The sequence below is a fragment of the Morus notabilis genome, unplaced genomic scaffold, assembly GCF_000414095.1.
Source record: "Morus notabilis unplaced genomic scaffold, ASM41409v2 Scaffold78, whole genome shotgun sequence".
In the NCBI taxonomy this organism is placed as follows: domain Eukaryota; kingdom Viridiplantae; phylum Streptophyta; class Magnoliopsida; order Rosales; family Moraceae; genus Morus; species Morus notabilis.
In genome coordinates, this window is record NW_010367622.1 from 3,409,340 (window position 1) to 3,432,754 (window position 23,415).

The window sequence follows — 23,415 nt, forward strand, 5'->3', positions numbered from 1 at the left end:
ATTCAGACTTTTAGAAAAATTTTAATCTTTATCTCTAAGATAAAGCTTGATAGTTATCTCCTACTTCAAATTTGATTTTTGAAACAAAATCCACTCTCCCTCAATTTTGAGTCAAATTCAAGTTCAAATTTAAGTCAAACTTAAATTAAATTAATTTGAATTTGAATTGAATAACTTATCAAATAAGTCAAATGGATAACTTGGAGAGTAAGCAACTGAATCCTAGAGGGATTCACACTATAGTGTGCGTTCACACCTTCACATGCATGTTTCAAAATTCAAATTTAAGCTTAAACTTAAACTTAAATAATCACATTATTTTATTAATAATTAATTCTCAAGTAATTATCCTTGAGCGTTCTATTTTAGGATTTCATAATTCTAAAATTTTCATTTTGCCCTTTGTGTATTGTAGAAATTACAAGGATGACGCGAGGACTCATGGACCTATAATTCTGAGCTCTGATAAAATTAATAATTAATTAAACTCTTTAGTTAATTAATTGATTCTAAAAATTACTCCACTATAAACTTGGAATTGCACTCTCATAATTATAGACATAAATTACTTTAAAATTGTGAAGTGTCCATTTGATATAGTCATTACATATATATTAATTATCCATAAATAATTCATAATTAGAGTTACGTGAAATCCGTTAACCTCTCTAATTACATCTTTATCCTTGAGTACCATTGATTCTCTAATGGATAGTGATTCATAAAATAAATTCATGAATCAGAGCTCCTACTGGTCCAAGTACCGAATCAACCCTCAAGAGAATTATTTATTTACTTCTTTCTCAAGAAGGAATGGATTCCATCTCATATAATAACATTCTCGGCTACTCACTTCATCACGTCTCCAAAATATAAGGAATAAGATTCAAGATCTCAAAATCTGTACCAAGTAAATCAAAAGACACAAATCCATAAATAGGAGTATGCTAATAACTCAAGATTAAGATCAATCTATATATGATCATCAGTAGGCTCAGTTAGAATTTCTATACTTCATGAAAATTATCAGAAATTCATATTGTGTATGTATCATTGTTCCACATAATCTCATTATGTGTAATACCATCATTCAATATGTCACCATATTAACAGTGCGGATAACATCGTTGCATTCTAAATAGGAATGACATGTATTTGTAATATTTTAATTAAAGATTTTGAATTTTAATCAAAATTCATTACGAACTTCGTTTAGATTATTATCCTTAAATATTATCATCTCGCATATAACACTTATATAAAATATTTAATGTCACATAAATAATCATAAAATTTGTACTAATATTCATAAAATATTCATTGCTATATTCACATAAAATAATGAATAAACTTTTTTATTAAATAAATAATAAATGTCCTATTACATCTCATGCTTCTAGGACACCATCACAACATGAAACTAAAGAGAGAGAGAAAGTAGAATTTGCAACTATTGGACTGTTGACAACAATTCAGCCCATGTTTGTTTCACTGCTTTAGATCAGTTTAACTCAGTTTGAATAGTAAGCACAGTTTGAATTCATTTTTGGTAAGCACGCAGTTCAAATTATATTCTCCATTTCAATTGAGTTAAACTGTCAAATTTAGAGTTTAACTCCTCCTAAAGTTCAACCGTTCCAACTATTTTTGAATGGTAAAAAGGTGTCCAAACATGAATTCAAATTTTATTCCATGTTCGACCAAAATTTTAACCATAAATGCAAACATTAATTCAAACTACAATTCAAACCATATAGTTTGAATTTTTATGTTCAAATAAAAAAGTTCAAATCAATAAAATTTGAACAAGCGAACCAAAAGAGGCATCAGATTGTTAGAATTTAGGGGGGAGGTCAATTCTAAAATCAATAATTTGAGTTGTCCTTGAACTATTATTAATGGTTTGAATTGTTATTGAATTTTCCTCTCCCAAACACCAGTTTGAATCCTGAACTAATGTCTAAATCCTAAACAATAATTTGAGTTGTTAAAACAAATAGTGGTTAAGTTGGGCCGTTTATCTCAGTTTAAATAATGAATATAATTCAAACTGCATGCTTATCAAATGTCAGTTTAAATTGTGTTCATTATTCAAATTGAGTTGAATTGAACTAAACTAGTGAATTGAGACATAGAGTTTGAGTTTTTCAAAAAAACAAAAAAAAATAAAAAAAAACAATAGAAGATAAATTAATATATTTTTAATTTGTGACGATATTCTTCATTTTTTCAAAAATATGTATAACATTCTAGTTAAGCCGAATTAGATATTTTCGTTCAAATATTTCTTTTTAAGAAGGCAAAGTAAACACATCATACATATGAGACCCAATAAGATTCAATTTCAAGTCGACACAATCAACACTTGATATATGTTCTACAAAAGCTGCCTATACAATCATACGGATTTAGTTACATGTTACTAAAATTAAGCTGGTAACTCAGGTAGTGATACAATGATATTACTCAAAAGTCAGATAAAATTAGCGCATTTAGATTTATTATAAATAAGTTTAAGTTAAAATTATGTTAAATTCGTGAAACACGATTAAATAATATATCATTTTTAGATTAACCCGTTAACCTATAATTAACATATTATAACTCATTTATTAAACGTGTCATATTTAAATAATATAAATATACAATACAATTACAACCCGTTTATTACCCGTTTACAAACTATATTTTTTTTAAATACTTAATACTATATTCTTTTCTTCTTTTCTTCTGAAGCTAGGTTTTCACTTTTCACTTATTGCCTCCTCTCATTTTCTCACTCACCCGCCGCTATCTCCTCCCGAGAGCTCCACTGCCGCTGGCCCTCTAGGTCTCCAGACAGCTCCACAGCCGCTTCTTCTTCTTCTTCTTCTTTCATCTCCGCCCTATTCTCTCTGGACTTCGTCATCTCTCTGTCAGATTCGGCGATGAGAAAGTCTTGTTCTTCTCATTTCTTCGTCAGATCGGCCTTCGTGAAGTCTTCTTCTTCTTCTTCTTCTTCTCCTTCTCCGTCGAATTCGGGCTTCGGGAAGTGAGATTCTCAGCTCCGTTTCAGGTATTTCCCATTTCTTCAGAAAATAAAGTTTTTTTTTTCCTCATGTTCAGAAAATCCACTTCATTGTGGATTTTTGATTTATGTGTTTGTGTTTTTGTTTTGATGATTTATGTGTTTTTGTTTTGATGATTTATGTGTTTATGGTTTGATTTATGAACTTTACATGATTTCTGCTTTCTAACTTTTTTTTCCCCCCTGTGTTTATTTGTTTTACTTTTTTAACTTGCTTTGAGTAGGGATGATTTCCTGTCTAAGGGATTTAAACTGGTGTTGTAAATAGAGCAATGTCCATGGGGCTTCTTCTGGCTTCTTGACTAATTGCAAAACCCAGTAAGGATTTTCTCTAGTTCTTACGTTTGATTTCTCTTTTTCTGTTTTTCTGGTTGGTTCTTTTCTGTTCTTGTTGTTGATTCCAATTGGAATTGATTCGTCTATTGTGTTGAGTTTATTTAAGTTGATGAACTTGTTTTGATCAATCTTCAAATTTGTGTTGGTGAATCATAATCGTCCAATTGTTGACCACTCGTTTGCCCCTTTCTTCTTTTTCTGATAATAACACATTTTGTTAGTTTCTTAGCTCTGTAACTGCTATTTCAAAGGCCTGCTTTGGTTTGATCGCCCTTGGATTCTGAAACCCTCATAACTTTGTTTAATTCAGTCTAATCCATAGTTTGATTTCAAACAGATTACTTCTCTTAGACTTAATCAAACCATTAGTGAATGATTACCTTTAAAAAAGGTACTATTGGTGAATGATTATTCTTCTTCATGATCATCCATATTCAATGAATATGATTTGTTTGCTTGCTCTTATGTTTGAATTACGCAATTTATGTCTATGGCTTCTTATTATGTTGTACTCAATGGAGTTAGCTTAATTCATTTTGCATACTGCACCATTTGATGATTTATGTGTTTATGGTTTGATCTGTGTTCATTTATGTGTTTTCGGTTCATTTCATTTTCCTTTTTCCCGTAAAGAAGGGTAAAACAGGGGGAAAAAAAGGGATATAACCCAACCAAAATAAAAGGGGAAAGTCGGAAAATAAATCCTTTCCTGTGTAATTTCATCTGATTGTTATGGTATTTTCTGCTCTTTTTTACATCTATGTAGGTCATGGAGTTTCTCAAGTCACTTGTGATATGGAAGAAATTGAGTTCCTTATAAATACTAATATCGAACATATAAAGAAGAGAATACTCTTGACTTATACGTATATGATAATGATGGCCTACTTGTTTTTCTAGAAATTATACCGAGAGCTTTGCGAGCAGAGTTGCATAAAAGACGTTTTTTTTTTTTTTTTTCCTTCAACATGGAGATGTCGGTGCCTAGTTGTTCTGCTCCAAGTTTTTGGTCTTAATTGTAAATTCTCAACTTTAATTATCTTCTAATTTGTTTTATGTGAGAAATTGTAAGAGAGTTTTATGTGTTTGTTTTAATTTTTAACTTAGATTATTTAATGTCTCTCCAGCATGTTAAAGAGGTTGAGAAACAGATCTTTAAGTACAAACAGGTTGAGAAACGGGTTGAAAAACAAGTTGATTTATAGGTTGACACGACCCATTTATTATCCATTTTATAAACGGGTTGAAAAACAGGTTGAGAAATAGGTTAACACGACCTATTTATCATCTACTTACTATTTAAAATTAATGATTTTAGTCTAAAATCATTAATTTTAAATAGTAAGTAGATCCTATATAAAACCTAGAGTTTTTATTTTTTATTTTTTTATTTTTAAATATGATGTATTATCTTATAAACTTATAAAATTATTAATTTAGTCGATTGACTCTAAGTCATCGCCTATTTGTTGGGTATTAATCTTTAGAGTTTTATTATACATCGATTCTTTCCGTCTTTTATTTTCATTTTTTTAAAAATTTTTTTATGAATAAAAAGTTTGAGGGGGCGACCAACATTAACATTTTGAGTAAGTGTTTCCAAAGGTGTTTAAATGATGACGAGAATGTTCGCTGAAAACTATATTGTAGGCCCTACTCCTTATATAAGGAGCGCATCACCTAACTCCAGCACCACCCCCACCGAATGTATATATGGGAGGCATAGTTCCATGCACTCTACTAGGCTGGTATGTAACAACCATTCATATTTAATACCCTCAGGGATAATACAACAATTATTATTATTATTATTATTATTATTATTATTATTATTTGTTTTGCTAATCAGGATAATGCAACACTTAAAACTATGACCACAAGCCTAACATTAGGCTAGTAGGCTGCTACACTCGTTGTTACTCTTTCACTTACCTAAATTAAGAAAGACATCCTCTCAACCAAAATATTTTACACTAACACCCTTCATCTTAACTTTAATAATCTTAGTATGAATGACCGAAGTACCCCTCCAAAACTTTTTATCCATTCATGTTTTTTAATAATAGGGAAACTTTATTTGACTTTCACCAACAACCTATCAATTATTGTTATGATTTTTTTAGGGGATTATTATTTTCATTTGCTTCAAAGTGATAATCTCATTTGTACCTTCATCCCCGAGTCAAGATGCCTAAGCAATTAGAATTTTCGGTTGCAGCCTTTTTCACAGAAGGTTGACACATATATCAAATGCTTCACAATATGCTTCGCCAAATCATCACGTCATTTTATCATTCAAAGCATGTAATTTCATCCACCTCTTTCAGTCCATTAATCCTCCAACGTTCCCTCACTTCATCGCTCCTGCCAAATCCAACATCTTTACAAACTCTATGCTCCAACCGTCGACTGAGAGAAGCCTTGTTGAAAATGGCCATTCAAGGCCATGAAAGTAAGTTAGATAGCTATAATGCGCTCTTGAATGAGTGTGTGAGCCAAGGGACTGTTAAAGAAGGCCAAACTGTCCATGCTCACATGATCAAAACATGTTATTTTCCATCGCTAGTGTATTTAAGCACTAGGCTGATCGTCTTGTATGCGAAATGTGATTGTCTGGATGATGCACGTAAGGTGCTCGATGAAATGACTCTAAGAAATGTGGTGTCGTGGACGGCCATGATTTCCGTTTATTCGCAAAAGGGTTATGCTTCTGAAGCCTTGAACCTTTTTGTTCAGATGTTAAGATCAGGTATTTTGGTTTTCGCTTCTTGTCTTTTTATCTTGAAATATGTTTTGGGTACTACTAGTGTTAAGTATCACTACTAATAGAGAGTGGGCCTCACTTGTTTGTGATCCCCTTCTATTTTTTATTTTTTATTTTTTATGAAAAGAAGTCCGGAGAGGGTGCGGTTAGGGTTAGCCCCCAGATGTGAACAGGAATAGTCGCTGAAGGCCCTATAGGTGAGACCCACTCTCTATTAATGTATACTGTTGAACACACAACTGGTGCCTTTTAGTACTGCTCTTTTATCTTAATAGTGATATACTTTTTCTTTTTTTCTTTTACTAGAAATGGTGATTGCTTTTAAATTTTGCAGGTACAGAGCCTAATGAGTTCACTTTTGCAACAGTACTTACTTCATGTACCTGTTCTTCAGGATTAGAGTTAGGAAGACAAATCCATTCGTTTGTTTTGAAGACAAGTTTTGAATCCCATATGTTTGTTGGGAGCTCACTACTTGACATGTATGCGAAAGCTGGTAGGATTCATGATGCTCGACAGGTTTTCACTTGCTTGCCAGAAAGGGATGTTGTTTCATGTACTGCTATAATCTCAGGATATGCCCAGCTTGGCTTTGACGAAGAGGCGTTGGAACTATTCCGTCAGTTACTAAGGGAGGGAATGGTCCCAAACCATGTTACTTATGCTAGTCTATTAACGGCATTATCTGGGCTTGCTGCATTAGATCTTGGAAGGCAAGTTCACAGCCATGTCCTTCGGTCCAAGGTGCCCACATTCATTGTTCTGCAGAATTCTTTGATTGATATGTATTCAAAATGTGGAAACCTTGCTTACTCGAGGAGGGTCTTTGATAGTATGACTGAGAGAAGTGTCATCTCTTGGAATGCCATGCTTGTAGGATATAGTAAACATGGAATGGGAAGAGAGGTAGTTGAGCTTTTCGATTTAATGAGAAAAGAAAACAAAGAGAAGCCTGTTTCGGTCACTTTTTTGGCAGTTTTATCTGGCTGCAGCCACGGAGGTATGGAAGATAAAGGGCTGGAGATTTTCTATGAGATGAAAAAGGGGACGTATGGAGCTGAGCCAGAGATGGTGCATTATGCATGTGTTGTTGATCTGCTTGGTCGTGCCAGTCGAATAAATGAGGCTTTTGAGTTCATCAATAAAATGCCCTTCGTGCCAACTCCTGCCATTTGGGGTTCTCTTTTAGGTGCTTGTAGGGTTCATTCCAATTTCGAAATCGGTGAATTTGCTGGTCGTCAACTCCTAGAAATCGAGCCTGAAAATGCTGGGAACTATGTTGTTCTTTCTAATCTGTATGCTTCTGCAGGGAGATGGGAAGATATGAGAACCATAAGGGAATTGATGAAGGAGAAGGTTGTTATAAAAGAACCAGGAAGAAGTTGGATTGAGATTGATCAAATTCTTCATACTTTTCATGCAAGTGAGCGCTCCCATCCAAGAAGAGAAGAGGCAAAAACAAAGCTAATGGAATTATCCACGAAGTTCAAGGAAGCTGGTTATGTTCCGAACTTGAGTTGTGTTTTATTTGACGTGGATGAGGAACAAAAGGAGAAGATTCTCCTGAACCACAGTGAGAAACTTGCTTTGGCCTTTGGTCTGATTGCTACTTCCGAAGGTTCACCTATCCGTGTAATAAAAAACCTCCGAATTTGCGTTGATTGTCACAATTTCGCCAAGATTTTCTCAAAGATTTATGGAAGGGAAGTGTCTCTTAGAGATAAAACGCGGTTCCATCGTATTGTGGGAGGTATCTGTTCTTGTGGAGACTACTGGTGAGCTTTGAGGAATATGTTGGTTTCAGCTAAACTTTCTAGCCGGTTTTGGAAATATGAAGAACAGAAGCCACATGAAAAGAATGGTTGAAAATAGGGATCCATAAAAGAAATCCCGATCAACGCAATGGGATTCAATCGGGTTCTCCCGCATTGGTGGGCCATCCAACCCGGTCGGGTTGAATAAGGGTGCTCTATTTAGAACACAGGAAATCTGAGGAACCCTATGTTAAGTATGGACTGAAACTTTGTGGGTTGCGTCTAACAGTAAAAAAGATGTGGGACGTGTGAGGCACAAGAAGAACACATAAAGATTGTGAGAAGTAAAAGAAGCCCCCTTTCGGGTTCTCTAGGTTTTGTGGAAATGATCTTTCAACTAGGGAGTTATAGACATTGATTATTCTTTTGAATTGTTTTTAGGAAAATGGAAGCGGAAGAATATAGTAGATTGTAAACTTTGATTACTAACATGATTTGGCGGCAAAAATAATATGCTTATTCTTATGTTACAGGTACTACTGTAAACAGACATGCATGGATCTATGTAAATATACACGTTTCTGTTGAAGTATAGAAGGAATGCATAAAACCATCTCCGATGAAAATATTAAATGGTAATTGCATATTTAGCACTAAAAAATATAATAGGATATGTTATGTTTACTTGGGGCCTGTTTGTTAGCATTTCCGTTTTCATTTCTCACATTTTTCGAAGTAAAAAATTAAAAACGGAGCCAAAAAACGTGTTTGGCTAAGTTTGTGTCAGAAAACAAAAACAAAAATGTTTTTGTCGTTTTCCGGAATTTTGAAAACGGAAAAAATCCGTTTTCATTTTCTTGTTTTCATTTTTGGTTTCCTTCTTTCTTCCTCGATCGTCCTCCCCCGTTTCTCCTTCTTCGATTTTTTCTTCCCCTTCAGCCGAGCTCTTCTTCCTTCTTCCCTTCCCTTCTTTAGCCGAGCTCTTCTTACCGGCCGAGCCCCGGCGTTCTTCTCGCCCAAGAGTCGCGCCGTTTGCTTCTCACCGGAGCACCTTCTTTCGCTTGAGCTCCTCCGGTCTCTTGTTGCCCAATCTGCGCCGTTCTCCGTTTTCGAACCGAGGTATGCCCCTAGCCAAAAATGTTTGAACGTGTTTGATTTTCCGATCGACTTGGTTGAGCAATTTGTTTTTTTATTTTTCTTTTCCGTTGTCTCGCCGTTTGATTTGCTATATTCAACCAAATCGGTTGCTGTTTTCCGTTTGATTTGGTGTTTGTTTTTCTATCCTATGCTTGATCTGATCTGGTTTTTTTTCCATTTTCTTTTTCTTTTTCCCCTGGAGGCCCCCGTTGGGGCTGATACAGCCCCTGGGGGCCTCCCTTTGGGGCTGGCCTGGGAGGCCCCCAATGGGGATTGAAAATCAGCCCCCAATGGGGGCTGATTATCAGCCCCTGGGGGCCTCCCTTTGGGGCTGGCCTGGGAGGTCCCCAATGGGGGCTGAAAATCAGCCCCAATTGGGCTAAAAATCAGCCCCTGGGGGCCTCCCTTTGGGGCTGGCCTGGGAGGCCCCCAATGGGGGCTGAAAATCAGCCCCCATCAGCCCCTGGGGGTCTCCCCCCAATGGGGGCTGAAAATCAGCCCCTGGGGGCCTCCCTTTGGGGCTGGCTTGGGAGGCCCCCAATGGGGGCTGAAAATTAGCCCCCATCAGCCCCTAGGGGCCTCCCTTTGGGGCTGGCCTGGGAGGCCCCCAATGGGGGCTGAAAATCAGCCCCAATGGGGGATGAAAATCAGCCCCCATCAGCCCCTGGGGGCCTCCCTTTGTGGCTGGCCTGGGATGCCCCCAATGGGGGCTGAAAATCAGCCCCCATCAGCCCGGGGGCGGGATGAAAATTAGCCCCAATGGGGGTTGATTTTCAGCCCCCATCAGCCCCATTGGGGGGGGGGGGGGGGGGGGTGTTCCCCCATCAGACCCTGCGTGTGTCTATGTCTGTGTGTGTGCATATACTTTACAAATTGACATTTATTTTAATTGGTAAAAGTGTTATTTTAGATGTGTGATAAGGACGATAATACGAAATGGCCGGCCGCAATTGAGGATTTTTATGTAGAACTAATATACGAAGAGTCAAAGACTGGGATGCAAACATCCACTATGGACAAAAAAACGTGGATGAAAATTGCCAATGAAATAGCACTTAAGTTTGGTAAGCATTTCACGTCAGACCAACTTAAAGCAAAGTGGAATAGGCTTAGACGTAGCACGAGGGAGTTTAAGGCATTAATTGAAACAACAGGGTTTGGTTGGGATTCCTAGGCTAACACTGTCACAGCTGAAAAAGAAGTATGAGATTCATATGTGGCGGTAAGTTTTGAGCATTAACATCTTATGTTATATGAAAGAGTTGAATTGGTGTTTGGATTACACATGAATATTTACTCTTGTTTTCTTTATAATGTCAGAAACATCCTGAGAGTAAAAAATTCAAGAAAGGGGGTTTGCAGAACTTTGCCCAACTTTCACAGATTTTTTTTGGACTATTGCTACTGGACAGGGGTCAATGAATGCACATACTGTCATTAATGTTTTGAATGTGGCGAAGAGAGCGGCCACACAACCGGAAGAGGTGGAGGAGGGTACAGGGGACTCGGATGAAATCCGGGGTGCGGAAGACAATAGAAACAGACGGTCTCAGGGTCCTACTACTCGATCCAAGAAGAAGGGCAAGAACAACAGTGCAGTTGACGCGGCTATAGAGGCTTTGGCAAAGAGTGCTACCATACGTAGTGAGACATCTGTTCAAAAGGTTGATTTGTTTCAGCAATATTTAGTTGATAGGCAAGCCCGTACTATGGCATTAGCCGAGGCTCAGAAAGAGGATCCAACTACAAGTATTGAAACCTGTATGGATTTGCTGAATGAGTATAGGGAGTATTTAGACGACAATGCGTATACTAAGACAGCGCACCAGTTGGCGGTTGACATTTCCCTTAGGAGGATGTTTGTGAAAATGCCCGCTTGTCGTCATCTTTCATAGATTCGAAGTCTGTAGTTTAAATGATTATTATATTGTTTTCTTTATTGTTTCCTCTCGGACGTATGTTTTTTTTTTTTTTTAAGTATTGTTGAGCATGTACAACATATTTTCCTCTTGGACAAGTGTTTGTTAGAGTTTGTTATTTGTTTTTAGTCGGATTGAATTACATTGGAGTTATTCGTTTGATTAGTTAATGTTATATGGATGTTTGATTAGTTCCAGTCTTGGTTCATTTTTTAGGTTAATATGGATTCAGATAGTGAGAATGATGCTAGAGCTGTTGACTTTCTCCAGTCATCAGATGATGATGAACAACAACAACATTATATCAAATTATTGATGTCAATTGGAAACAGACGAACTAGGCAATCTCGTCGTAATTCTGCGTTAACATGACAAGAATATGTTTTAGAACAATTACATGGACATCCCGAAAATTTGTTTGAAATGTGTCGTATGCATCGAGACACGTTCGAAGCAATTGTTCAGTTAATTCGAGGCCGCAATCTACTGTCTTCTTCAAGTATTTCAGCAGAAGAATCTCTAATGATGTTTTTAAGAACGGTTGCTCACTTAGATCGCAATAGAGAGATACAAGATAGATTTTGTCATTATGGAGAGACAGTACACCGGCATTTTGATAATATGCTTACCGCATTGTCTACGTTAGCACCTCAAGTTATAAAACTACCAAATATGAACATTGTCCCCTAAGAGATTTGACACAACCCTAAGTACTGGCTATGGTTTAAGGTACAATCTGACTCTCATCATATACTACTAATATGACAAATAATTTTAAATTAATCGTAACTCATGCCTTATGTATTTTAATATGATTGTATTGGTGCAATAGACGGTACACACATAATGGTTGTCCCACCTGCACATCAACAGACAGTCTACAGAGGAAGAAGACATTCGTGCACTCAAAATGTAATGGCGGCGTGTAGTTTTGATATGCTATTCACTTATGTCAATACCGGATGGGAAGGATCAGCTGCTGATTCCAGAGTATTAACTGAGACTATGAGAGATCCAGATGACCCATTCTTGGCGCCACCCCCCAAAACATTACGTTGTGGATTCCGGTTACAGCAACACGCAAGGCTTTTTGGCACCATTTCGTGGTCAGAGGTACCATATTCAACAGTTTAGAAATGGTGGTCAACTAACGGGACCACAAGAGTTATTAAATTATTATCACTCTTCACCGCGTAATTGCATAGAGAGGTGCTTTGGGGTCTTGAAAGCAAGGTTTAAAATTCTTAGGCATATGACCAATTATTGGATGCCAAGACAAAATGTTATACCAATAGCTTCTTGTGTGATCCACAATTTAATTAAGATGCACGCGCGAGATGATCCTCTATTTAGACAATATGAGGTCGATTTGCTTGTAGAAGATATTGAGGGAGAATAAGAAGGGCAACAGGAACAACAACATGGTATGGATGCACAAGAAGCAGAAACATCTGAAATGGGTGGTCGGCAACAACGTAATTACATGGTTAATTTTAGGGATCATCTAGCTAATCAAATGTGGGATTCGTATAGGCGACAATAATTTAAGCTAATATTGTAATTTCCATATTTTATTAATTATTAGTGTTTTTATTTGTGATTCAATTATTATTTATTTAATATATTAAATACATGTTTTCAAAAATGAAACCACCAAACGCAGTTTCAGTTTTTTTTTTAAACTGAAATCAATCTCTAAATAAAACTACCAAACGCATTTTCAGAAATAATTCAAAAATGAAAATGAAAACGTTTTCATTTTCATTTTCGTACAGAAAACAAAAACATTTTGGAATCAATTCCAAACGCACCCTTGTGCTCTAATGGATAATGTTATTTGAAATATTAAATTTATTTTTATCTGTATTATTCATTAAGTATTGAAGATTGTAAAAGTAAATTTTTAATTTTAAAATAAGGGATATGTATGTCTAGCGTATCGGTAGATTAGGTTTTTGTAACTGTTGGATTTGTATATTTTATTTTTATTTTTATGTGATTTTATGTAGATCTAACGAACAAAAAATTTAGTTTATCGGTATGTTGACATACCGGAGAAGGTCTCTTAAAATAATTTGAAAAAGTAAAAGTTGTAATGATTAAATGAAAAAGTAAACATATTAAGTAATAGTAATCAAATGTTAAATTAATGTCAAATTTGTTATAGTTGGTGGGAAATTTGTCATAAAGTATAACATATGACAAATTTAGCACAATAAGTAACATTTGATTAGAGGTTTTTTTGCAGTCAAATGTTAAATTTATAATTGACACACCAACTAATCAACTCTTATGAGAAAAGTATACATTGTAATTAGAACGTCTCAAAACCAACTTAAGAGATCAAAACAACAATGATTTACTCTACTAAATACTAATAGAATAGTAGGGTAAGTCTTCCATATTGCCGAGCACGGCCCGTGAATTAACATGCCGTGTCGTGCGAATACGTGTTTGAAGTATTTACATGAAATGATCATTTTTACCTTTACATTTAGGATATTTATTTAATTTAATAATATTATCCATATGTCAATTTTATGGTTGTTAATATAATATAATTCTAAATATACCATTTTTTATTTGGGTGGTTGTGAATTTGTGAATGTTAAAAGGAAGTTAGATAGGGATGGAAATGCTATTAGGAGTTATTTTACATACTTATATGCAAATATAATAACTTGCAGACATTTTTTTGGTTTGTAAAATAGACATATATGTAATTAACTCATATGTGTTTGGGTGTGTGGTGCACTTGTGCTAGTGGGCTTGTCCAGCCCATTTGATAACTCAAAAGGAAAATTAGATAAATACTATGAATCAAAATTTTTATTCCTTATTTTTAATTAATAATTTTTTTAATTAAATAATTATATGAGTAAAAAAGTATTAATAAAGAGTGAGGAGATAAAATTCTAGAAGGTAAGTTTTACAATTTTAAGCCAAACAACTAACAACTAGGCTCCTTAGGCCCAAACCCATAGTGAGCTTTCCCCAAAACGACGTCGTATTTGCTCACCTCCCCCTCCCCTTCCAAAGCCCATTTGATACATCAGGGCACTTGACCTGACCACTCTATTTCTCTCTCTATTCGTCGTCTGAACCCCAAAGCTCTAACGACGGCATCCATCATGCTCCGGCACCGCGTCCTTTCCGCCCTCCGTAGCCGCGGCGGCGCAACCGCCGGTCCCAGCCGCTGGGCCACTCCCGGCCACGAGGAACACCCCAAGGGCTACTTCCTCAACCGGACTCCGCCGCCGCCCGGCCAGTCCCGCAAGTGGGAGGACTGGGAATTGCCCTGCTACGTCACCAGCTTCCTAGCCATCGTCATCCTCGGCGTCGGCCTCAACGCCAAGCCCGATCTTACCATCGAGACCTGGGCCCACAAGAAGGCCCTCGAGCGCCTCGAGGTCGAGCAGGTCGCTTCCGAATCCGACTGATCGGAACTCGGTGAGTGAGATCGTTTTCTATGGATCGAAAAGCTGTTTCTGCGATTTGATTAGGGTTTGGGGGATTGATGATGGAAAATAATGGGTTGTTGATATTATAGCTCGAAAATAAGGCCTTTTGTTTTTCGAATCTCTGTGAAAGCTTTAACTTGTCTGCGTAATTTTACTTTCTGGACGTTTTGACTCGTTTATTATGTCTCAAATAGTTCATAAAAGTTTTATTGCTTCCAATCTATGGGTTTTGTGTTTATTTCGATGTTGGTTTAATCCTATAATTTGCAATTTGCAGTGATTTTCGCGGGTTCGAATCATGATTTAAATTTTTAGGGCAGTATTTTCTCTGGTAAAAATTCAAATTCAACTTTTTCGCTATAGCCTTTTCTCTCACATAAACTCGAAACTGCAAAAGGAATGGCTATATGGCTATCATAGTCATTATAATGAGGTATTGTGTGTGTTAGAGCTGTTAATTACACTTTTGATATGGTAAAACTTGTTTAACAACAAATGTGATTCTACTCTTGCTTTTAAGTGGGAAATTCCGGCAATGTGATGTAGTGCCAAAGTGACACCACACTGGAAAGGATAAAAACCTTTCTAAAACTCGTTGACTCACTCAAAATATCGGACAAAAGTGCATTTACCAACCTGTTGATTCGCTCACGAATATCAGAAAACTAGTTAAAGAGTCAAAAATCGTCACACAAAAATTTAGAGTAAGAACTCTGAATTATAAAACGTCATTGATAAAACTGTAGTCTTTTAGTGTTCATATGCTTTCTTGTTACCTCATTGGTTTGTTATTCCCTATTCCTTTAGGTGGCATGAAAGTTCAAAGTTGTTTCTTTCCAAGTGGCATTGTTTGTTCCCATGGATTATATTGTATTTATAGGCTTACATAGAAACTAGTTTTAATTCCCTAGAGTTGCTTCTTTCCCCAAGTTGTCTGGTTTGTTCCCATGGTTTGCAATCGGGACGAAAGAGCTCCCTGTTTATCTAGATATCCAAAAGTTTCGGAAAAAAAAAAAAAAAAAATCTCATTCGCAGCCTCAAGTACAGGAATAATCGATATAATTTTCTGAAGAATACCATGATGCTATGCTAAAAAATGTGTGTTAAAACAAGACATTAAGGTTATCATCACATAAATAAGCAGTCCGTATTGTATCATAATACAGGAAAGTTTTATTGGTTATCACTCTATAAAACTTTGTCTTTAGCTTTTTAAAATTACAATCATGCAAATGGTGGTTCTTGAATTTAAATTTTAAAAAAACCTTACACAGTTCTGCAAATTAATAAAAAATGCTCTGGGGGTGTTTATTTTTTTCCAGTGCGTTGGGTTCCTTGCTAAACCTCATTACTATGCTTCATCTTTTGTCTGCTGCTAATGAAGTGCCCTTTATTTTCTTTTTCTATTATGATAAACTTTGAACATAAACTCTGTTTCGTACCCATGTACTGAAGAGGCATAGATCATAAGCGTGCGGTTGGAGTTTTTGATATATTTCCATATTCATCACTCTCTGTTAGTAGTTTTACTTTGCCTGGTTGCTCTATTCAGAACAAATGTTTGCATGAAAAGATAAGATAGACATTGTTTGCACCACTTTATTCAGTGGTTTGTTAAAGTAATCATGATATTGCAGTTATAGTTTTATATCAGATACAAGGCAACTATTCTCCAAGGCGATGCAATGCCGCTTTTAACAGTTTTATTCCAAGCCTTGATTGAATCATAGTTCTTTCTGAGTTGGGTTATCCGTGCACTTGGAAAAATTTACAAAAAATCTGTTCCTCACTGGTGGTTGGTGCAAGTACATCACATATTCAATCATTCATGATTAGATTCTATTGCTGTTTTGTGGTCAATTTGTTCAAGTTTACCACCATCACTCGCATCATAAGCATTGGCACCGGACTGGAGGACGAAAGCTTTTTCAGATTTTCGTTTTGGCATGCCGTGTGTCCCTTCTATATCTCCTGTAGTCTTGGCTACTTGAACTGAACTACCAAACTTGTGGTTTTGGAACAAAAAGAAAGGAAGGAGTGAGTTTAGATATCTAATTTCTCAACCCCCTGCAACACGAGTTGTATGCATGTAAAGACTGACTAGGATGATGCAGAATCACACTTTGTAGCTCTCTGCTGGTTGGGACACTTGGGCCTTGTTGCTAGGAACACACGAGTCCTTACTATAAATGATAACTATAATGGTTCAAAATCATATTTTTTGTGACCCTAAGGGATAGAATCGAGGTAATTGGATTGGGTTATTTTGGATTTTTAATTGGATGATGAAATCCAATATAAGTTATTTTCTAAAAATGTTTTTTTTGTTTACCCGTGTGGAAACTTTAAAATTATTACCTTTTTTCTCTCGTCTTCTTTTGTGTTTGAAATAGGTATTCTGTTCCCTAAAAAAAAAAAAAAAAAGGAATTTTCTTGTAGTACTTTGTTTATCTCAAGACTTCTATGGTTTCTTATTTCTATTTTATTGCAGTTATTAGTTATTTTGGACATGTTCCTAGGTACTAATGAGATGTCCTTAAACGCATATGTTTTAATGTGTGTGTGCATAAAAGAAAGAAAAATTTGATTTACTTCTTCCCCCTTTTCCTTATGAGAAAATTGTTGAACTTATTTATAGAGTGCATGGTTTGGATATAGTTATTTGATTAACTAATATAGTTATTTGATTAAAACTAATATAATTATTTGATTAAAATTAATATAGTTATTTGATTAAAAAAATATTAATTAAAAATAAAAGATAATAATTTAAACTTACATACTCTTAATAGGTATTTGTCTCATTTTCTCGTAAGAAAAAAAACTTGGCTCTCAATAGTTGGCCAAGTAAGGCCCGACCCTACGTCTTACCAACCATCTATGGGTTAATGTCTCGAGTGATTGGATAATTTATAAAATACCATTTTTAGGCAGCTGATGTTCAAATTTATCATTTTTAGGAAAAATCTGAGCCTACATTAAACGTAAAAATTATACAGTGAGATTAACTATATATTTCATGAATGTACTTGCATAGTTTACACTAATATGATGAGCTTGGGCGTGCTTGCGACATTGCAATGACCGACTCATGTAGCTCACAAGTCAGAATGATGCGACCCTTGTGCTAGAGGCACCTGTGATTCGTGCACGCGCCTCTCACTGTGCGACGATGGGCGTTCAGATTTCGAAAGATCAAGCGCCAACGCGAGTAAGATGCGTCTTGTTGAGGTCCTCCTGTTAGATATGCTCTATATTATGCGCTCAACAACATGTTTGTCGATCAAATATTTGTAATCAAAACCGTGTTTTTGGCAAAATATAGTTGGTTTCCTTAAAAGGTTTCACTAGTAACATCATAGACTTTGTTAGTAATATGGTGGCAGGTATATCTTACGTAAGATGACAAGCTACTTTGAGTAACGTATGAGGCTACCTTTGGTAACCCAGAAGACTGCCTCTGTTGTTGAGGTTGTCAATGGGCTACAGACCCGTGATGAGAGAGAAACTTGCATGAAGAGTGCGTGAGTCAAGATTTTTATTTCTCACTTGATTAATATCTTTTTGTTAATATAATTATTTGACTAAAAAGAGTATGAGGAGTAAATATCTAGACTTATATACTATTTATTTCATTTCTCCGAGCTGATATGATACTGTGGGTGTTGGTGACGATTGGTGTAATTAGTATGGCGATTGGTCTAGGCAAGGGTATAATTAGTATCATAATTTTTCTCCCCTGTGTTAGAAAATAACCGACAAAAAAAAAGGTTTACGATGAAAATCAAACCACGGATTTAGAAAGTGATAAAAAAAAATCCCGATCAACATTTTTTTGTTTGTTTTTGGTTGTAAAAAAGAATAAATTCTTGTTAATTAATATGAAACGGGTTCCTAAGGAGAGATAAAGGTTTTTCCTGCTCTTATTGGGCCTTTGCCTCTGAAATCGTGGAAGAGGATCAAGCTCCAATCAATCACAAGTAACTTGACAACTTTTGTTAGGGGAAGCAATTTGACAAAATGCTTGATCAAGCTTAAAATCAACTAGTTTGTGTATAACGCTACATAAAAAAATAAAAAATAAAAAATAAAAAAGGGGAAAAGTTTCGCACTGCAAAACAGTTTTTTTTTATTATTTTATTTTTATTTTTAAATAATGTTGCAATATGGGATTTTAAGAAGACAATTTTGGTAGATACGTTGTTGCATATTAGTCTAATTATAATTAGTAATTACGCTATTCCAATTATAGTTACGTCCTATTTCTAATGTTGAGATCTTAACTTTAAATCTTGCACCCTCTAAATTTATTATTATTATTATTATTATTATTATTATTATTATAGAACTCGTTGAATAAAATAATTAACCTGATTTTTTTGACAAAAAATAATAATTATCCTATTACACCTTAATTCGTACATGTTTTTTTTTCCCCCTAATTTGTGTTTCTTAAGACTTGAACTTAAAACTTAACATATTAAAAGCAACTCACATACCTATTAAATATGAATTGAGCTAACCTCAAATTTCCCCTTTTTTAATGACTGCTACCTGGCCACTATATATTTAATACAAATATAATACTAATATTAGTAATAAATACATTCAACTGTTACAATGTATAAACTTGAGAAGCAAACTGGATCCCGAGAACAATTTGTCTTTCAGAGCCTAATATGTTTTTCCAATGCGATTTAACAAAGTAAACTCTTGACTTGTTTTTTCTGTTCTCAATCAAAACTAATCAATCTCCCACTAACCGATAAAATAATCCCATTAACGGTAAACTAGGACTGGAAAGTAAGTAAGATGTTCGTTTAATAATGCTCGTCTCCAAACACACCTTCTAAGAAAGTTACTAATTAGAATTTAGGATTCAGAGTCAGAAACCACGTTTTGATGCTTAGGAAAGTTAGAACAACATATTATTGACTATGTTTGAATTACATTTATTTATTTATTTATTTTAAACATGCAAATGCATTTATTTGCCTATTTTGTAGCCCTATTCCAAGCTTTTGGATTATGTGAGGTTGGTTATATTATATATGTCCATATTAATACTTTTTTTAATACTTTAGATCAAATTAATTAAAGAATATCTTTGATAGGGCCTCCTTATTAGTATAATTTATTTCTGATCATTAAACTTAATTGAAATCACATCTTATTTTTTATACATATCTAACAACTAAAAATAAAGATTTATCAGTAGTTTATTTTTTCTACTCTTGTGAGAGAAACTTCCAACTAATTAATGAGCTGAAGATTTGGTTGCACTTTTTCTTTTGTATATAGGTGTATCGGTTGAACCTTCCCTTTAGAATTATACTAATTCTTTGCATATTATTCTCTTCAATTGTATCACTAGAATAAAAGAACTTAAAAATGTCGGTATTCATAATAGTCAGCAACGGCAGCCATTTGTAGTGCTTCTGTAGTAAAGAATAAGCTTTTTCACATCTTTGATTTGCCTAAAAGAGAGGCCTAAACAATATCTTTCTTTTGAATTTTTTTTTTTTTATCTGATCTTAACTTTGAATTTGGTTTCTCTAAAGAGTGCTTTATTTTTATTTTGATAATAACAAAAGAGTGCTTTATTTGGTGCTTGATGTGATCCATTTTACCTTCTCTTCTATTTCTTTTTGGTGCTTTTAATTTTTTTTTTTAAATCATAGAACATGGTTATGTTTGGCTACGATTATGTGTGCAAAGTCTTTAAGCAATAATCCGTTCCATACGCGTGACACATAGAAGTTGACGTGTAATATAAATGTGAAACACCGATTTGAGATAAGTGAGTTTTTTTTTATGGAAACTGTGAAGTAATTAAAGACTCATTTGAAAGATATACTCAAATCATAATTCTTGATTTTGACGTTTAAAATTTAAATTTTTTGTGAGAGAAAAACATTATATCATAATCAATAATTTAAGTTTTAGTATATGAAACAAATAGATTCTAAATTGTATTATTATTATTATTATTATTATTATGGTACGATCACCCGACATTCTTTTGCTTGCGCTGGTTTGCAAGTCCACAGGCCACAACAATGGTTCTTGGCACCAATCGACGAGAGCAAAAAATGACCTAATTGTTTGGTCCAAACAAAAAAAAGACCTATTTGTTGTGGCCACGATTGTTAGGAAATAAGCACTACCAAGTACCATTCAAAGTCACCATCAAAATGCTCACCATCTTATGTCTAATAAGAAAGGTTCAAAATTATTTATGTAATTATTATGCACAAGCATCTTTATCTAACCTAATACGAACCAAAACAAATAAAAATCTACAAAAAAAAAAACATGTAATTTTTCCCTTTAATTCACTTGTTTAACTTTGTATCATTTTCTTAGAATTCTTGATTTCTTTTCATTTAAAGTTGATAAATAATGAGAAAAGTCAATGCATAAATCGTATTTGAGAAAGAATATGAATATTTATGTATCTCAAATAACGAGGCTTTTCTATATATTTCCTTAAGATTTATTGAGAATGTCAACATTTCATGAGATGATACATTTTGGAATATGTCAATCTAAGGCGATAGTTCTACACCGTGGGGATAAAGAGGACTAGTTTATCCTATAATTTACATACTATTCTTGCTAAACTAAATGGTATTATTGTTTCCCAAAAAAAAATGATATTATTATTAGCGTAGTTACTAAGAAAAAGAGACAAACATCTCTTAGATAATAAATATATTTATTATTTTTTTGGTTGGAAGCTATAATTAAATACATTTCTATTAGTTGCTAATTATACCTATGATTATGTTAGAATGTTGGGAAGGACAGGTTAGATACAGGGAGGAGAGTGGCTGGGAATGCTGGCGTGGCTAAAAAAAACCTCCTTTCTTGGAAGACTTTGGTCTTTAAGTTTGATGCTTGCCATTTCACCAATCAACATTTCATGGTGGTTGGGAGCCCCTACACAAATTAGATTACGACTTTCCATTGTAGGCATTTTAGAGAGAAAAATTCGATTACAGCACTTTTGTAATTACTTTCCAAATTACGCATGTGCTAATTAGCTTTTAGAATTTTTTAAGAGAAAAAAGAATTATCGCATCTCATCTTTAATAATCAATAAAAAAATTTAAAATCCACCAATAAAACAGATAAGATTTTATCTGATTATACTTGAAGGATGAGCTGAAATTCACTAACATTACTATGGATCCAACACCATACATGCCATTGATCGCGCAATATCTCTTATAAAAGTTATGACTGTTGAACCTGGAGGAGAAAATATATATATATATATATTCTTACAGTTGTACCATTTCATTAATTTTAAAGAGCAATTATACTTGTAATAGGTCGAAGCATCGTCACTCTGCTCATTTGAAAGCTCGGAGCACTCTTCATGGCCGTCGACTGAGATCGTTATGATTCACAATCAGCTCCATCTCTCTCCATCTCCGTGAATCTCACTCTCCTTTCGTCAACCGAAGCTTCTCCTCCGTTCTAGTTCTTTCATTTTGGCCGCCACCATCGTCGAAGCTCGGAGCTTGAAGGTCATCGGGGCATATCCTTTCTCTCTCCGATTTATGATGTCGCAATTCAGGTTCGACAGAGTTTGTGATTTTTGTTTCTTGGTTTGTCTAGTTTTGGTTTTTTGTGTGTTTTTTTGTGATTTTTGGTATGTACTGGTAAATACGGTATTTATCAGTCATTGGAGCCGAGTTGGTTGTTGGATTTTCAAATAAATATGGCAAATAGTAAATACGGTATTTACTAATCGTCTGAGCCGGTCGCTAAATTTTGAGATTAATATGATAAATATAATATTTACCGGTAAATACAGTATTTACTAGTCGCTAGAGATTGCCGCCGGAAAACAGTTGCTGGAGACGGTTGCCAGAGCTGGCCTCCGGTTGCCGGAGACGGTCACTGAAGCTGGCTACCGGTCGCTAGAATCGGCCGTGGTGAACTTGACTATAGGGAGAAGAAGAGAGAGGTGGAAATGAGGCTTATGGGTATTTTTGAGTTTTTAATAATATTTAAAACTTGAAATATTAAATTATGGTATAATCTACTTTTTTAAAAAAATGTCATAATTTACTAAATATCCTACTAAATATGCTATTTCCCTCTTTATCACTTATATTGTGCACTCGTATATTTATCAGCCGTCATATCAAATCCAACATTACATATAACGTACGTTATTAATAATATAAAAGTAACTTATAGTAATAAAGTTTCTCCTTATATGATAATTTATAAAAATAAAATCACAACGTTTTGTATTAAGTTTAGTTTTGGAACCTTTTTATTTTTTATATTCAAACTTAAATCATTAATTCTTTTTTTTTGAAGTGTGAATAATCACTAATTTTATCACAATATTTTCTCTTACTAAAAAATTTAAATTTCAAATGTCAAAATTAAAAATCATAATTTGAATATACTTTTTAAACGGGTCGTTGATGATTCTCTTACACACGCATATATATATATATATATTTATTTAGAAAAAGAAAATTATTTTATATTTTTTATTCGTCTAGGGTTTCACATTTTCTTGTTGAAAAAAAAAAGAAAGTGGAGTCGTTAGTGAAAAGTTGGGCGTAAGAAGCAAAAGCTAAAGAGAAAAGGAAAAATAAAAACGTCACTGTCGGTGGCAGTGACCCACGAGCATATGAACGACCAGCCTTGTGACGGTGCACTCATTGTGCACATAGCTCTCACTCTTTTCTAATCTGACCCTTTCACATAAAATAAAATAAACAAAAAAAATAAACGAGTTTGCGCTGAAAAAATAACAAAGATATCAATGATGAACTGTGTCACAATTTACAGAAAGATGAGTCTAATAATAATGCTGTTTCGGCATTGATGTATTGTGTTATAATTGACATCAAGTGAGTCTCGTAATAGCATAAAGGATTTTGGTAGATAATAGAATGCTCCGACTTTAATAGTTCCATTGAATATTATGGATCGTTTTATTATC

At 34.6% G+C, this 23,415-nt stretch overlaps 2 protein-coding genes across 11 annotated transcripts; both read left to right on the forward strand.

Moving 5' to 3' along the window:
* The first annotated feature begins 2,753 nt into the window (after positions 1-2,753).
* LOC21410697 (putative pentatricopeptide repeat-containing protein At3g13770, mitochondrial) lies at positions 2,754-8,491 on the forward strand. Of its 10 annotated transcripts, none has more exons than XM_024175385.1 (6): positions 2,754-3,055; positions 3,292-3,385; positions 4,170-4,421; positions 5,054-5,151; positions 5,622-6,152; positions 6,502-8,491. In XM_024175385.1, the coding sequence occupies exons 5-6, from the start codon at positions 5,654-5,656 to the stop codon at positions 7,944-7,946; spliced, it is 1,944 nt and encodes a 647-aa protein (XP_024031153.1). In that variant the 5' UTR covers positions 2,754-3,055; positions 3,292-3,385; positions 4,170-4,421; positions 5,054-5,151; positions 5,622-5,653; the 3' UTR covers positions 7,947-8,491. The 10 variants fall into 10 exon arrangements, with proteins under 10 accessions (XP_024031153.1, XP_024031154.1, XP_024031152.1 ...); XM_024175386.1 differs by having other exon boundaries at positions 4,304-4,421; XM_024175384.1 differs by lacking the exon at positions 4,170-4,421.
* A 5,535-nt stretch (positions 8,492-14,026) lies between these two features.
* Positions 14,027-14,659, forward strand: LOC21410698. The gene has a single exon (XM_010113138.2). It carries the CDS (start codon positions 14,109-14,111, stop codon positions 14,415-14,417), a length of 309 nt encoding a protein of 102 aa, XP_010111440.1. The 5' UTR covers positions 14,027-14,108; the 3' UTR covers positions 14,418-14,659.
* The last annotated feature ends 8,756 nt before the right edge of the window (positions 14,660-23,415 follow it).

What these genes read in the sequence shown, in the direction of transcription:
- LOC21410697 (XM_024175385.1), top strand. Translation starts at nt 5,654, where the DNA reads ATGCTTCACAATATGCTTCGCCAAATCATCACGTCATTTTATCATTCA. An exon ending in TGTTCAGATGTTAAGATCAG is followed by an intron (nt 6,153 to 6,501) that starts GTATTTTGGTTT and finishes TAAATTTTGCAG; the next exon opens with GTACAGAGCCTAATGAGTTC.
- LOC21410698 (XM_010113138.2), top strand. Translation starts at nt 14,109, where the DNA reads ATGCTCCGGCACCGCGTCCTTTCCGCCCTCCGTAGCCGCGGCGGCGCA.